We start from the raw sequence: 17,206 nt of genomic DNA, 5'->3' as shown, positions 1-17,206 counted from the left end.
AGAAATGGCTGGGGCTGGAATCTACCAGCTCCTGTCGGTTAGAGAGAGAGAGATCTGGGCAGGATCACACCAAGACAGAGCCAGAGCTATGGAACTGATGGAATGCGTGCAGACTGAGAACAGAGGACTACACTAGCACTGGAGGTCAGGCGAGTATAAGAAACACAAGCAAAGGAAATGGGAAAGAAGCCAAGAAAAAGAAAGCCACAGTCTACCAGTTCACAACCGTCTTGAGGAGAAAGTAGTCGACGGTTTCAAATGCCACACAGACGATTTAGGACAGAAATGGGCGGTTTCCATTGACATTTTCAAAAGAAAGTCACTTATGACTTTTCTTAGAGCAGGAGAAGCACCACTTCAGCCAAGACGTTTATGAGAGAAAAATAAAATTCGGTCTTCTTTAATGCACTGTGTTTTGGGGTCCCCTTGTTTTAACAGCCCAATCTAGATCGTTATCAAAACATCTCACATGCAAAAAATACCATTCTGAAAGAGCAGGTAAACACAATTAAGAGTCAGCAGGACTTTTACATTAACTTTTGAGTTCTTAATTTTATTTCTGAAAATATTTCTGAAAAGGGGTAAAGAACGTGAGGCCGGGTCAGCCAAATCCTCTGCTGTTGTTGATGGCTACTTGAAGTGCTTCTTCTACCCTTTCCATTGTAGAATATTTGGGGAGGTAGAGAACACTGACACATGTCTGTGCTCTTATGGGATCTTTTTCATTCACATTTTCAGGACAGCAAAATGTTATTTTCATGTTCTTTAAACCTTTTACTTGAATTCTGTCAGTTCCTGTAAGAAACACTAAAAAGAAGAATAAAATTGAGTGATCTGCTTCCCAGAGACCAAGACTTACAGAGGAAAAAAAAGTATTTATTCAAAAACATTTACTGAGAGCCCACATGCAGAGTCCCACATTAGACTGCATCGGGAACACATTTCCCTCAAGCTACTTACAGTATATGGTTGGAAATACTGTAATTCTTGTGCAGAAAAAGACAAATAGCAAGGAAAAAGCAAAAGGGTGTGAGACAGGCAGATAAGGCACCACGGAATTAAGTGCTTCCTGAGTGAAAACGCTGTGTGTGGTTCAGAGCAGGGAGAGAGAATCAAGGCTGGATGACCGGGGAGACTACTGAGAGCTCAGGACTAAGCTGGACCTTTAAGAGGAGGAAGGTGTGGAGCGGCAACAAGGAGGTGGGTGAGGATTCGAGGCAGGACAAGGAGCTTCAGAGAAAGCCTGGAGGTGGGAGGGCACAAGGTGAGCTCAGGAATGTAGAGATAATGGAACTGTCTGGCTGAAATGATTTCCTGTAAAGCAAAAATTGGAAAGTCAGGCTGGGCTTCTGGAGAAGTCCGAGGATCTTCCAACGTATGTGTTATCCACAACAAAGAACAAGGAGGTAAGTGTTTCTCAAAAATAAGTATGGAAATTTTGCAAGAAAATGAGAAAGTCATTAAGCAAAACTGCAGGCAAACAACTGAGTAAGCATGAAATCGAGATCAAAATGTGGAAGAGCGGTGAAAAGGGTTGGAGACAGTGACACTGTAAAATATGGCTAATCACACAGTGCCTCAACACCTAACTGAGTCACAAATACAGAAAGCAGGCTGACTACCTCAGTTGGATGGAGAATGGAGGGGACATGTGAAAGCAACAGGCAGGGCTGAAATCACAGGAAAGAAGACCTATATTAACATTTATTTTTTATGTCCGCACAGCCTGGCACAGAGAACATCCAAACGGACTCGGAGTGGCTCTTACACTAGATCTGTGGCAAATGGTGCCTATAACAAGGTTTTCTTATCCCATAAAAAAGACCTAAGATTATAGATGTACTCCTGATAGAATACCTACCAAGGAACTTTTTCTTTTCCTCCAAAGTCAATTTGTGTAAGGCCTTCCAAAACATCACTATGGTGGGATGTGAATTATCATATCCTGCTTCATAATGTGCATTCTAGAGAAAAAAAAAATACAAAAAAAAAAAAAGTATTCAGGAAATAGAAAAGAAATCCAAATTCAAACTTCTAGGCCTTTACGATATACCTTCTCAAATGTCTCCCAGTCATAATCTGTATTTCCAATAATCACATCCTTTAGTTCTTCTGGATGGAAAAATTCAATAATATCCTTGTCACACACTTTGTAAAATCCTCTTTGGAATTCTTCATAAAGTGCCTTCACAGAGATGTTGAAGATATAATTGACACACTTAGAAATATAGTCTCTCCTTTAAGGAAAAAAAAATGATTTCAGCTTACTGCAGTACCCGGAAGGAAACTTGGCAGGGGGGCAGGGAAGGTGGGCAGAAGGCCAAAACTAAAATGAGAACTAGAATACCTAACAATTCAGTACTTCCCATGTGCATATGGCTATTTTTCATATATTACCTAATTTAATCTTCATAACTCTCAGGGCAGATTCTTAGGACATTTTAGTAAAGAAACAAATTTCTTGGTGAAGGTATGTAACTCCTCAAGGCCACAGAATTAAGAGAAAGGAAACAGATTAGAACACAAGAAAGTTTGGAAGAGTAAAACCTGACCTGCTGGTAGTGCTCTGGGGAACAGGCTTGGGAGATGGGGGAAATTTCCTACTTTATTTTATGGTCTTCCATACTGTCAGAATGTATGACAGTAATTAATATTAGTGACAGTAATTCATATGTGTGGTTAAGCACAAATACATAAGGGATTTCTACTTCTAGCCATAATGGGGTAGCTTTCCCCAAATACTCCCAGCGCGAAGAACTAGAAAAAGCCAGATAATATATAAAAACACATCTAACTCCAGGCTCCCAAATCTGGGTACGACTCAAGAGGCCACTGAACTACTAAGAAAGAAGGGAAGCCCTGTGAAGTGAGCCCGGCATTTTACTTGCAGTTTTTCCCTTTGGGCCATTTGCCGATTCAGTGAAAGCGACCAGGCTAAAAGTAGTTGTTAAGAGGCAGAGAACCTCATTATGTCTATCAGTAATACTATAGATAAATTGGAGTATTCGTAAAATATACTAGAGCTGGAAATGTTCTATTTCTTGATCTGCATACTTATTTGTGTACCTTTCTGTATGTCAGATCTCAGTACAAAGTTCTTTTTTTTTTTTTTGTTAAAGATTTTATTTATTTATTTGACAGAGAGAGACACAGTGAGAGAGGGGACACAAGCAGGGGGAGTGGGAGAGTTTGGAAAAGCAGGCTTCCTGCCGAGCCGGGAGCCCAATGCGGGGCTCGATTCCAGGACCCTGGGATCATGACCTGAGCCGAAGGCAGACACTTAACGACTGAGCCACCCAGGTGCCCCAAATAAATAAAATCTTTTTTTTTAAAGATTTTATTTATTTATTCATGAGAGACAGAGAGAGAGAGGCAGAGGGAGAAGCAGGCTCCCAAGGAGCAGGGAGCCCGATGCGGGACTCGATTCCAGGACCCTGGGATCATGACCTGAGCCGAAGGCAGATGCTTAACCATCTGAGCCACCCAGGCACCCAATAAATAAAATCTTTTAAAAAAATAAAGATTAAAAGGGCGCCTGGGTGGCTCAGTTGGTTAAGCGACTGCCTTCGGCTCAGGTCATGATCCTGGAGTCCTGGGATCCAGTCCCACATCGAGTCTGCTTCTCCCTCTGACCCTCTTCCCTCTCGTGCTCTCTATCTCTCACTCTCTCTCTCAAATAAATAAATAAAATCTTAAAAAAAAATAAAGATTAAAAGGTGAAAGAAAAATAGCTGGCTTACACCAGAATGCTCACTTGGTGGTATCTCTCTGCCACTCTGACCAACTATCAAGGGAATGTTCTCTCATCCCAACCCCATAAGGGGTTGAGAACTCAAGATACCACAGTAATATGTAATAACATTAAAAAATACTAAGTGCCTGCCACAGACCAGGCACCACCGGAGACTATTCTAGCTACTAGATGCACAATGAAAACAAGACTAGTCCCTGCATCACGCAGCTCACTGCAATGGGGGAAATAACAGGTAACTGAAGAAGCAGATACATCTTAAAGGTACGTAATGTGTGGTATGAAAAGAAAAAGTAAAACAGGGTAAGGGAATAGAGAGGGAAGTTGGTGGTATAAACCTAGACCAGAGGATAAGGGAAAGCCTGTCTGTGAAAGCTATTTCCTTCCCTACCAGAATAAAAGCTCTAGGAGACATACACATACACACAATATACACCAACTCTCTGCCTTATTAAAAAATGATTAATTGGTAAGAACTGTAAGACATTTTTAGAGCCCAGTGAAATAAACAGTGTATAAACAAAACAAATAGTTCAGTTCTCTGTACCTACTTGTTAGTCTGGTCAACAATGATGCAACTTCCATTAGGAATTAAGTCTATATCATTTTTGTCCCAATGCACCTGTAACCACAAATAAACTCAGATAGTATCTCCAAAATAATCCGAAACAATTATTAACAAAAACACTTTGAAGCATAGCTTTTCTTCTCAAGATTTTATAAAGTAAACATTTTAGTCATAAAAACAAGGAATGTGTATATATAAAGTTACCATCTTATGAAAAATGAAAAATCAATTTTTATAAAACTTGAATTTATCATACTGAAAAAAATTGGCAAATTGTCACATTTCAGTAGTCACTTTATACAGTAAAGACCTAGTATGGTAGATTTGCAAAATGCTCACAAATTCTTCCCAGCCTGGTACTCAAGCCCCTTCGCAGTATGACTCTGCAATACCTACTGGGCCCCTACCCCCCCGCCCCCCATCAAGAGGAGGAATCCAGTTCTTCAGCTCTTGAATCTGGCTGTGGCCCTGTGAGGCACTCTGGTCAATGGGATTTGCCAGAAGTAAAAGCTTAAAAAGAAGCTTGTATGCTGAGGCTTGCCATCTCTTCCCACTCTTTGTAATCCTGACACCATTCTATAAAGACACCTCAACTAGCTTATTGGAGCATAAGAGATCCCTGGAACAGAAAAGCTGTTCCAGCCCACATTCTATAAACCAGCCAACAACTGGGTATATGAGTGAGGCCAGTATAAACCAGCCAAGTTGACCCAGTCCAGAAACTCAATGAATTGTGTTTGTTTTAAGCCACTAAATTTAGGTGTTGTTACATAGTAAAATCTAACTGATATGCCCAGCTCATAAAAAATGAGGAAAAAAAACCTTTTGCACTAATTCAGAAGTTTGTCCTTTTATTAAAGAGTGACATGTCTAGATAAATATGTAAAGGATTAATCAGATTAAAACTGATCTGTAATCTGGTTCTTATAGTTACTCACATTGAAATAGATACAAAATACTTCTCCAAAGCCATCGCCTTCATCATCCAGAATAGTTTGCAAACTCCTAAAGAACAAATAATTTTATTTTTTAAAAGTCAATTAATAATGATCACTAGATATATCACCTAAAAAATATCATCTAAGGGGTGCCTGGGTGGCTCAGATGGTTAAGCATCTGCCTTCGGCTCAGGTCATGATCCCAGTGTCCTGGGATCGAGCACCACATCAGGCTCCTGGCTCAGTGGGAAGCCTGCTTCTCCCTCTCCCTCTGTATCTCTGTGTCTCAAATGAACAAATAAAATCTTTAAAAATATAAAATAAACCATCTAAAATCAAATGCATGACTATTCTGAAGGTGGGAGGTCAGATCATTAGTTAACAATGCCCATTTCTCTGTGTACTGATAGCCAGACCTCAACTACAAGCATGAAGTTTATGAATATTTGCAATTCTGCAAGCTCTCTTCCCTTCACCCTACCTTCCTTTACCCAGTGATTATAGGTTTCTACAGAAAAGGACTGATAACGTATTTAACTGATACTGAACTCATTCAAATTGGTGTAACCTTTATTTAAGCTTCGGAAATGTACCTACAGAACAAATAATCTCCTTTTAAATATCAGGTACCACTTAGGAAATCTGAGGAGTGAGAAGGTCAAAGGACCTTCTCTGTATCTACTGTCCCAATATCATCAAGCTTAAGACAGATGTGAAATTCAACTACCTTAACTGTTTCAAGGCATCTGTGAGAATATAGGTTATATCAGCACGGACAGCAGCCAGCCTTCCTAGATCTCCATCCTCTGTTGTCCTATGGTACTTCATTTATATTTTTAAAGTCATATGTCTCATTGTATTTGCTCATTCTCTCATGTATTCATTCAAAAAACATGTATCAAGCACCCAATGTGGCAGGCATTCAGGGATGGAAAGTTAAGACATTACTGCCAATAAGCCCTGAGACCCATATAGGTAAGATACGCTGATGGAAGCCTCACCTACATTACAGTGAGTTATGTGTAGACACTCTCTAGGTGTTCAAGTACAGCCTTGGCGAACTCTTTCTGAAGGGCTGTGTGACTGGGAAAGCCTCTGGAGGAAGGTGGAATCCAAGCTGACTACTCCATCCACTGGATTTTTTATTACAGAACTATGAACAGACTATATTGCATTCATTGTAGGTTTTAGGGGGTGGACGGTGAGGAGAGGGAGTGATGGGAACTCAGCTGACAAAACTGGATTCATGATAATACTTGGTTCATGACACTCTTGTCATTTTCTGTCCATGTATGGCTGATGCTTATTTATAGGTGTTTTTATGAGGAAAATTTAGGAACCTGCCTCTTCAAACACTGCTTATATCTTATACCCACCTGTATGGATACCTCCCCTATCCCATTTTTCTACCACACCCAAAATATGTCACAAATACCAGCTTAAGGGGTGTTGTTTCCCTTTTCTTAAGGTATCTCATGAAGAACAGATAAATTCTTTAATCTTACTGCAATTAGACTTATCAGTCTTTCCTTTAATGTTGGTACTTTTTATGTCTTAAGATTGCAAAGGTTAGACAGATATTTGTCCATATTTTCAACATTTTTGCTTTAAGACCTTCATCCACATGAAGTTGATTTTTGTATATGGCATAAGCTATCAGCATTCATTTTTTTCCCATATGCATGAACTGACAGTCCTTCTGTTCCCATCAACCCCATTATATCAGCACAGACAGCAGCCAGGCTTCTTAGATCTACTACCAACAAGGTCCATAGGTGCCTGGATCAGTATCGGAACTCTCACTTTTGTTCCACTGAAAACCTGCACCCATACTGTACTGTCCTCAATACAGCTTTCTAAAAATTATGAAGACCTAAAAACGTGAGGAACACTGATACAGATCTTTACATTTACTAAGTTGATGTGTATTAAGTCTTCCGAGGCATAAGCATTATTTAGGTCATTTTCATTGTTTTAGTAAAAAACAATAAATTTATCTCTTCCCCTCCAAATCTTGTGCTTTTGATTTTTTCCTTATCTTATCAGTACAATTAGCAATAATGATTAATAGTTGGAAGCTGGAACCAGACTGTGTTCAATTCATGGTTCTGTCACTATGGGGTCTGAGACAAGTTACCCAAACTGTCTGTTTCCTCACCTGTGAAGAAATAGGGATCATAATAGGATCAGGGTGCCTGGGTGGCTCAGTCCGTTAAGCATCCGACTCTTGATTTCAGCTTAGATCATGATCTCAGGGTCATGAGATCGAGCCCTGCAGGAGCCTGTTTGAGGTTCTCCCTCTCCCTTTCCCTCTGCTGCCCACCCCCCACTGGCCTGCTCGTGCTCTCAAAAAAAAAAAAAAATCATACTACTGTTCTCATTCTTTTAACAATCTACATAGGATTTCATTGCATAAATATACCAAAAATAATTGCCTTATTAAAGAACACTGAAGTATTCCACACATTAGGCACTATGTAATACAATATACATTAGTATGGAAAAATCCTTGCATGGTTGTGTTATTTCTGAAACTAAATGTCTAGAGGCAGAACTGCTAGGCCAAAGGGGCAAATACATTTTTGATTCAGGTAAGTACTATCACACTGTTCTCTGAAAAGGAATCACCAATTCATACGTCCACTACCAATCCCTGAAATTAGAGCAAACCTTTTCCCAAACTCTGGTGAACACTATATAGCATCAGTATTTCCAACCACTGTCAATTTGAAGCACAGATTAGCCTCTGCATTCCATGAGGACTAGGGAGGTAAAGCCATTCTGTTACTTCTTTTGTGGGTTTCCTTCCTGTATACTTTGTCAATTTTTCTTATGGATGTGCAGGAACACCTTACACAGCAGGAATATCATCCCTTTCTATTACCAATATTTTTTGTGAGGTGGTGGCTTTGGTTTTTTAACTTAGAAGTGAGTTTTCACTGTAAAGGTGAGGATATGAAACAAGATTTAAAATAAACATCACTTGCAGATTTCACACCAGGGTATAATTTGTGCTCTCCCCATGACTGTTTCTACACAAATAAAGTTCAAAGATTAGTGCCAGCATTAGGGACCAATCATAAGGAAAATCAACTTTTCTTAATCAACTTCTCTTACTATTCAACAATTCTTCCCAAAATTATACTTGACTTAAAGTACCTAGAATGTTGCTGTTGAACATGAAAATACTATTGCGGGGGGGGAATGTGTTTAATTATTTACAGGCATACCTCAGAGTTACTGCAGGTTTGGTTCCAGGCACTGCAATAAAGCAATTATCCCAGAAGAGGCAAGTCAAAAGAATTACTTCGTTTCCCAGTGCATATAAAAGTTATGTTCACACCATACTGTCGTAAGTGTGCAATAGCATTATGTCTAAAAAAATGTGCATACCTATAATTTAAAAATACTTTAATGCTCACCATCCTCTGAGCTCGCAGCAAGTTGTAATCACTGATCACAGATCACCATAACAAATAGAATAGTAATGGAAAAATTTGGAATACTGTGAGAATTACCAAAATGTGACAGAGACACAAAGTGTGTTGGAAAGATGGCTTGCTTGACACAGAGTTGCCACAAACTTTGATTTGTAAAAAACACTATTATCTGTGAAGCCCAAGTTAATGAAACAAGGTATGCCTGTACCTAAATACGTATTATGTAGAGTTCTAGAAAAAGAACTAGGTTTACTTACTTTCCCCAAACAGGACTAAGTTCTTTCAAGTCTTCCAGTGATGGCGTCTGATTCAAAAGTTTCTTAAATAGGGCCAGTGGGAAAGGGATGTTGGCAACATTGAAATTGAAAAGGGAAAGTCCACAGAGAACCCCAAAGAAGAAGTATCTCTTCTTCTCAAATTTAGGCTGAAAAGATAAAAAAAACTGAATGTGTTTTAATTTTTACAAGTAAAATAGAATATTCATATTAGGTAAACCTTTTCTCCCTTTCACAAAGTCAAATCAAAAAGGTTGCAGGGCCACTGGGTGGCCCAGTCAGTTAAGCATCTGACTCTTGATTTTGCTCAGGTCATGATCTCAGGGTCATGAGATGGAGCCCCGCATCAGGCTCCACACTCAGCAGGGAGTCAACTTGAGATTCTCCGTCTCCCTCTGCCCCTCCCCCCACTGGTGCACACTCTCTCTCAAAATAAACAAAATCTTAAACCCTAAATATTCTTATCGCAAGCTTTTTTTTTTTATGTACAGTCATTAAGTCAATTTAAATCTCTGCCACAGGGACACTAACAGAATCACATTAGGCTCAGCCAGTCTTCATAAACTGAAGTTTTCAATTTCTTTTCACAGCCTTTCAAATGAAAATTTGAGAAAAAATTTTCAAATTCATGGGGAAAAATAGAACTAACAAAAAATGGGCACCTGGGAAAGGAAGGGTTCCTTTTTATCCATACATTCTTTAAATGGTCAAAAACATATACATTGCTTAAATTTTCCTGTGTGGGCAGAAATGGGAACCCAGGGAAAAGGGACTCCATTTTAAAGAAAATAATCACTTTATTGAAACTGAAGGCTATTCCCATAATTATATGTATCAATAACTCCTCTCCTAAAATGAAACTGTCTAGACAACCTAATTTCCAATGGTATGTGACATGCCTTTTCTGTCATGATAACCATAAGCAAAAAGGAGAGGACTCACCCTGACGGGAAACCACATGTAGGAAGCCTCCTCAGGATACATGAACATCCCATATTCTGGCCGGGTCATCTCCTCAAACAGACAGTGGAAAAACTCTACCTTGACTCCTCCAGAGTCATGTCCAATTTCTCCACTAAATGAAACCTTAAGAAACAGAACAAATAATATATCACTTCCAGGGCTCTGTATTGCTATGTATTAAGACTCATTTAATTATCATTAAGAGTGAACACTACTGGGCGCCTGGGTGGCTCAGTTGGTTAAGCAACTGCCTTCGGCTCAGGTCATGATCCTGGAGTCCTGGAATCGAGTCCCACATCGGACTCCCTGCTGAGCAGGGAGTCTGCTTCTCCCTCTGACCCTCTTCCCTCTCATGCTCTCTATCTCTCATTCTCTCTCTCTCTCAAATAAATAAAAATCTTTAAAAAAAAAAAAAAAAAGAGAGAGGGGCACCTGGGTGGCTCAGTCATTGAGCGTCTGCCTTCGGCTCAGGTCATGATCCCAGGGTCCTGGGATCGAGCCCCGCATTGGGCTCCCTGCTCGGCGGGAAGCCTGCTTCTCCCTCTCCCACTTCCCCTGCTTGTGTTCCCTCTCTCGCTGTGTCTCTCTCTGTCAAATAAATAAAATCTTTAAAAAAAAAGAGTGAACACTATTTGTGGACCCAAGTATTTGGTAAGCATCTTACTCGTTCAATCTTCACATTAATTCTATGAGGTGATAAAGCTTCAAGAATGTAAATATTAACTTCCTCAAGGTCACACTCGGTTAAGGGGTGCAGCCTAGATTTAATCCTATGTCTGTCAAGTCTCAGAGCCTGATGTCTTCAGCTGCTAAGCTGACCTCAATTGGCATCATTAGTATATAATAAGGAATGTTAAGTAAAATGAAAATAAAGAAATAAAAAATAGTTGGATTTTCAAAGGCTGAAAAACCAGAGCACACATTAAGTTATCTATTGGCTTAGTTGTTTATGCCTTGAGAAGGCACCCGTGGACACCAAGCCCTTCCTAGGATGGTTCTACCACAACCCATCTCTGCTCCTTCAAATACTCACTCATTCCTGCCCTTCCTTCTTGGAATCCCTCACTTCAGTGTACAAATGTGTTAAGGTCTCCCTTATTCTTAAAAGAAGAAAAAAGATCTCAACACCACTGTCTCCACTATCTCCAAATAATACTGGCTTCTACTCTAGGCTGCCAAATTCTGGAGAATCAGGTACACCAACTTCGAAACCTACTTCCCTACTTAAGTGCTATCTTCAAGAGGACCAAGAACCTGTGCACCCCCAATTCCAAGGACTTGTTCTCACACCTCCTCTCGTTTTCATGAACTCATTTTACACTTCCGATCACCCTTCTTCACTCTCTTCTCCTCCCTTGCTTTCTCTTATAAAGCATTAACTAGGTTTTTATTTCTCTCTTCTTTTTCCTGCTCTTCTGCGCTGGCTCTATCCTTTCTGCTTTCCCTGGATGTTCGATTTCTCTTTGAACTTCACTTATCACCTGCAGGCATTTAACCTTCCTACCCACTCTACGTCCTCTCTGACTGACACACGTTCCTATCCAAAGGCCTGCTCAACACTTCCTTCAGGATATTCCAGAGGCACTTCCCCAAAAGCTCCTTTTACTGGTTTAACTGGATGAATGCCTCTTCCATTTTCTAGAAATGCAAGTTTAAAACCTCAGTGAATTATTCAAAATCTTTATAAGACCAGGTTTTGGGGCACCTGGGTGGCTTAGTTGGTTAAGCATCCGACTCTTGGTTTCGGCTCAGGTCGTGATCTCAGGGTCCTGATACTGAGCTCCGTGTTGGGTTCCCTGCTCAGTGCAGAGTCTGCTTCAGATTCTTTCTCCTTCTCCCTTCCCCTCTCCCCCTTCTCTCTCCAAATAAATAAATAAAATCGGCAAAAAAGAAAAAAGACCAGGCGTCAAATCCTAACTCTGCCCCTTTCTGTGGGCAAGCTCCTTCATCTGACAGCCTCAGTTTTCTCATGAGATTATCAGAAAGCATGCAAAAATGCCTCACATAGTCTGGAAAATGGTGGCTGCTCATCAGATGTTTAAAAGAGATGAATGAACTATAAAAGTGAAACTAAAATAACTCAGTGGACTGGCTGGCCATCACAGGCAAGATTCACATAATGAGTTTGTTCGATTTTTAAAAATCATCTATGTGCAAAAAATATGTGGCAATGCCACCCCTAACTGCAAACCCCAGTGCAACATACTTTTAAAATAGTGTCTTGAACTTCAGTCAAGTCATTCTCTAATCTGCGTAGGGTAAGTGATAAACGAGGGTTTATGAAAAACACTCTAATAAATACCATCAGGCAGATCTTTGTTGTGATTAAGTGCAAAGTCTGGAACCTAACAGGGCCCAAATCCTGGCTCTGATACTTCTCAGCTGAATTGCCCTTGGATAAGTCACCTTTAATAGTTCTGTACCTCAGTTTCCCCATCAGCAAAATGAAGGAAAAACAGAACCTTCCATGCAGGGCCACTGGAAGGGTTTCACAAGTCCTTGTGAAGCATTCACAATGTTCTTGGCACAAGGAAAACGTTCACCAGATTTACTAGATACTATTCTGTGTCCAGTATCTACTAGTAAGACAAGTTTTATAATAACTAAACCAGAGATCATTTATGTTCAGAACATGGGGATTTCCACAATAATACCCTCAAAAAACTACAGAGTCAATAAAGAGGAAGTTCTCTTTTCCACAAAGCAATTTGGGCTCCTGCATGAGAGCAGAAACAAATCCTCAAATCTCCTCCATGTCAACCTCATCTCACTGAAACCCTTCCCAAGGGGTGACTGGCCAGGCTGGGTCAGGCCTCAGGAGGGATGGGACCTCTTAGGGCTAGTTCTGGACTTCCTACCTGCCCAGGCTGGGGGAGGACAACCCTTTCACCCGCTGCTCCTCAGCCCAAGAGCACCAAGTGCCCGCAGCTATTCCCAGCAATTCCCAGCTAAGTGGGGAATCAGGGAAACTCCAAAACAGACAAGCTCCGTGACAAAGGGAGATTCTTTCTTCTCCAGAAGACCCATTGTTACATCCTTTTAGGTTTTCCCTCTCTCAGCAGCAAAAACATTGAGAATTATACTTTACCATTAACTCCCTCCTCAGATCTTCATTCTCAAACTGATTTAGGTGACTCAGAACATCCTCAATCAAGTGACTCCTTCTGACTGTTAGATTGAAAGTGGGCAGCAAAGCTAATTCAGACCCTCCTTGTTCCACAATTCCAGCCAACCGCATACAAGCTTTAAATTTTTTCTCCTAGAAAAACAGAAATATTTCACTCAAAATAAAAAAAGGGGGGGGCGCGCATGGGTGGCTAAGTTGGTTAAGCGTCTGCCTTCGGCTCAGGTCATGGTCCCAGGGTCCTGGGATCGAGCCCCGCATCGGGCTCCCTGCTCCACGGGAAGCCTGCTTCTCCCTCTCCCACTCCCCCTGCTTGTGTTCCCTCTCTTGCTCTGTCTCTCTGTCAAATAAATAAATAAAATCTTAAAAAAAAAAAGAAAGAAAGAAATATTTCACTCATTTCACCATTTGCTCTAAGTGGGAATTTATAAAGTGGAATAGGTTGGTTCAGTTTATTATGAGTGCTTGTCACGAATACTTATGAAAAGAGCCTTATTTACATAAGCCACTGGAGAGAAGCTATACATTTAGCATTCATCCTCAGTGAGCTGAAGAAACACCTAAGGAATGAAAAGTTTTGGGAAGCCAACCAGTGTAAGCAGGAAAGTGACCAACTGTGGGCTCCACTGGTCCACTTTATCCTGCAAACACAATTATTAATACTTCAGTTACCAAAGCTAACTACCATCATTAGGCTAAAAGAATGATTAGCAAACACTGAAGCAGTGTGTTGAACATAAGCTCCTCGTTTGGAAAAGTTCAGAAAGAAGCATGCTGCAGGAAACTTCAGGTATGAAAGACCTCTCAAGATATCCTATTCTATGAAGGGGAGTAAGTTGGAGGGGGAGACGAACCATGAGAGACGATGGACTCTGAGAAACAAACTGAGGGTTCTAGAGGGGAGAGGGGTGGGGGATGGGTTAGCCTGGTGATGGGTATTAAAGAGGGGACATTCTGCGTGGAGCACTGGGTGTTATGCACAAACAATGAATCATGGAACACTACATCAAAAACTAATGATGTAATGTATGGTGATTAACAGTAATAAAAAAATGGGGAAAAAAAGATATCCTATTCTAGGAGGACTCTGAGAAACAAACTAGGGTTTTAGAGGGGAGGGGGGTGAGGGGAGTGGTGAGCCCAGTGATGGGTATTAAGGATGGCACATACTGCATGGAGCACTGGGTGTTATATGCAAACAATGAGTCATGGAACACTACATCAAAAACTAATGATGTACTGTATGGAGACTAACATAATAAAATAAAATTAAAAAAAAAATCACACAAAAAAAGATAATCCTATTCTAGGAGGAAAACCCAATGAGAGATTTTAGGGCACAGATAATCTAAGAAGTTACAACATATGAGACAGAAAGACAGACAGATGCGCACACACACACAATGATGTCTAGCTGACCCAATGGTAATTTGGGACCATTCAAGTCTAAGGCTCTCAGGACAACAATGAACAAATACCAGGTCTGTAAAATTATTACTGGAGACCTGTTTAAAATTAGGAGAGAAGAGTTATAAGAGTTGAAGGAAAATAAAGTTCTTGTACCTTTTTACTTTTCATTTTCCTTTGTTAAATATTTCATCAACGGTCATATTCTTAAATCAATTTCCCATTTTGTTTTACAATGGTTAACTGCATTACGTAAAAGTATCTACTGTTATTTGAATATGATTCATACCTATACATATCCAGATGCATATACAAAAGTGATAATAAGAACTAACACTCTTGGGCACTTTCATTTCTGGAGGCTTTTTCAATAGTCCAGTTTTAAGTTCAAAATCACTTTTTGGATATGTTGACAAACAGAACCAACTCACCTCATGACAGTTCACTTTTTACAAACCTTTATCATGGCACCATTAGACTACCAGCCATCTATGTATGTGTCTGCATTTCAAGAATTCTCTGTCACCTCTATTCCCACTGCTCTGTTTTTTAATTAGGTTGGGCTCCTTAAATATGGGTTTGCTAATCCCAATCAAGCCCATCTTCCGCTATGCCTCTTTGAATACCACACAGAAGGCCTGTATAGAGGGCCCAACCTCAAGGTAAAGCCCCACAAACTAGGTCGGCTGTCCATGCTCTCTCCTCCACTACTGAGGCCCTAATGTGGCTCAAGGCCAAGCCAATCCAAATTATGACAGTCTTTCTTGCCACCTTCATTACAGTCTAAGCTCCGTGAATGTTACAACCATTGGTTTCAATGTTATCAACCTCCAAAATATTGTATACTTAAGAAGGCATTTATCATTTGATTTGTTTACGAAGACAAAGAAATAGGCATACATACCTGTATTTTTAAAAGCGAATCTGCGTACAGTAGTTTGATTTTCGACAGAATATTAAAGGTAAACGGAAAATGACTGAATATGACTGGATATTGAGTGTCTACTGAAGTGCCCTAAAAATGGAAATGACAAGAATTCTGACAAATGAAAGAAAAGAGACATCTTACACCTTAACTCACAGCCTAAAATCCCTGATAGTTAAAAGTCTCCGTTCTAGCCAAAGCAATCCAAATTGCTGGTCAGTAGTACTTAGATATCTAAAATTCTAAGAAAATGTTTAGTACGTATCAATGGAAGGTATGTAAACCTAGTACTTAAAAATATATATATAAAAATAAACCTAGTATTTTTCAGTACCTTAATTTAGCAATCAATTATAAACTCTAGACACTTTCCCAAAGAGTTTGTTCTGCTGCTCTGTGCACCTCTGAAATGTAAATTAGTTCGGATGCACTTAGTAAATAGGGGAATGATATAATGTAGACAGCTGATGAGCTCATACATGATTTCTGCCAGTCAAGGGTCGATGTGGTAGGAGCAGAATTAGAGTCTTCGAAGAGAAGGAAAAAAATCTCAGGTCAGCTGCTAAACTGGCAGCAACAGCCCTTTAGCTTTAAGAAAATAAAAGGATACACCCAGAGCCACCCCTAAAGTTGCAGCCCTATTCTGTTGGCTCCTGGTGGGTCATGCTGCCCTCTATACCCACCTAAGAGAGCCCTGCTTGCATCTTGTTATCTCAGTACTACCAAACCTCTCATTAGAGTGTGAACAGGTATCTACCCTTCTGTTTGGTGCATTTTCCTATTCTCATGGCACTCTCCATAAGCAGCTCGCCTGGCTGATCCAAGTGATCTAAGGTAGTAACCACTTTTCTCTTAGGGCTCTGGCTACAAAATTGCACTGGTTTTGAGGGGTCTATCTCGCCTTTCCTGTAAGCCCTGTTATTTCTACTGAGCAATTTTGTAGGGTGCAAGGATATCTGGAAACCCATGCACAGAGTTTCAGCACAAATACTTACATTAACGCACTGGTGATCAACTTCCCCCTTTGAACATACCACAACTGGGTGCCTGGCTGTTAGTCAGTGGAGCATGCAACTTTTGATTTCAGGGGTTGTGAGTTTGAGCCCCACATTGGGTGTAGAAATTACTTTAAAAAAACAAAATCTTTACAAAATAAATAAATAAATACATAATAAACACGCCATACTTACGGAGTTAATTTTCCAAGCGGACCTTCTGTATGCATCCCCATAAAAATCAAGCCAGTGTGTAAGCTCATTCACTTTGAAAATATTTTCAGGCAGTTGACACACAGCCTGGTTTACCTTTAATAAAAGATGGCCCGTGAGAAAGTTTTATATATAAAGACAATTCTGCTTTTTGCCCATTACTTAGATTATCAGTATAAATAGCAAAATAAACACTCTTCCAATGACCAGAATAAAGTTCTATACAATACCTCCACTGGCAAAGCCCCAAATTTTCAGGAACATAAAGAATACCTATGATTTAATAGCAGAAATTGATGATATGATAATAAACTCCTACTTACTTTTAATTCATAGAAAAGCTTTAAAGAATTTTAGGTCCAAAGAAAAATAAAGTGCAATATGAATCCAAGTACTCTGGGACCCAGTATTTCATGTTATATTCTTCAGAGCTTAACAATATATGATTTACAGATGTCCCCCTCCTCAACTATGGGGCTGTTTTCCAGCCTTCCATCTCCGATGACCAGGGTTATGACATGCACATAGACACCCTGCAATAGTGCTAACCATCAGTCAGTTAAAACACTGATAATGACACTAGATGCTTTGGACATGAGTGACCATC

The 17,206-nt window shown here is 40.1% G+C and overlaps 1 protein-coding gene across 2 annotated transcripts in view; it reads right to left on the bottom strand.

Annotated features, from left to right (window-relative positions):
- Window positions 1-532: 532 nt before the first annotated feature.
- Window positions 533-17,206, bottom strand: part of HERC5 (HECT and RLD domain containing E3 ubiquitin protein ligase 5) — a 42,056-nt gene continuing 25,382 nt past the window's right edge. The window contains exons 14-23 of one of the 2 annotated variants that reach the window (XM_025873413.2): window positions 16,582-16,695; window positions 15,371-15,481; window positions 13,024-13,194; window positions 9,915-10,058; window positions 8,955-9,121; window positions 5,258-5,324; window positions 4,303-4,373; window positions 2,054-2,237; window positions 1,862-1,964; window positions 533-807 (exon numbers count right to left, since the gene is read on the bottom strand). In XM_025873413.2, the coding sequence (XP_025729198.1) occupies window positions 602-807; window positions 1,862-1,964; window positions 2,054-2,237; window positions 4,303-4,373; window positions 5,258-5,324; window positions 8,955-9,121; window positions 9,915-10,058; window positions 13,024-13,194; window positions 15,371-15,481; window positions 16,582-16,695 (1,338 nt within the window). In that variant the 3' untranslated portion in view covers window positions 533-601. The remainder of the gene's footprint in view (window positions 808-1,861; window positions 1,965-2,053; window positions 2,238-4,302; window positions 4,374-5,257; window positions 5,325-8,954; window positions 9,122-9,914; window positions 10,059-13,023; window positions 13,195-15,370; window positions 15,482-16,581; window positions 16,696-17,206) is intronic. The other variant, XM_073891937.1, reaches the window with a different exon arrangement.

This window comes from Callorhinus ursinus, unplaced genomic scaffold (genome assembly GCF_003265705.2).
Source record: "Callorhinus ursinus isolate GAN/ISIS: 27379988/994484 unplaced genomic scaffold, GSC_fseal_2.0 scaffold4, whole genome shotgun sequence".
Taxonomy (NCBI): Eukaryota; Metazoa; Chordata; class Mammalia; order Carnivora; family Otariidae; genus Callorhinus; species Callorhinus ursinus.
Note: the sequence above shows the minus strand (reverse complement) of the source record. Positions and strands in the feature narration are given on the sequence as shown.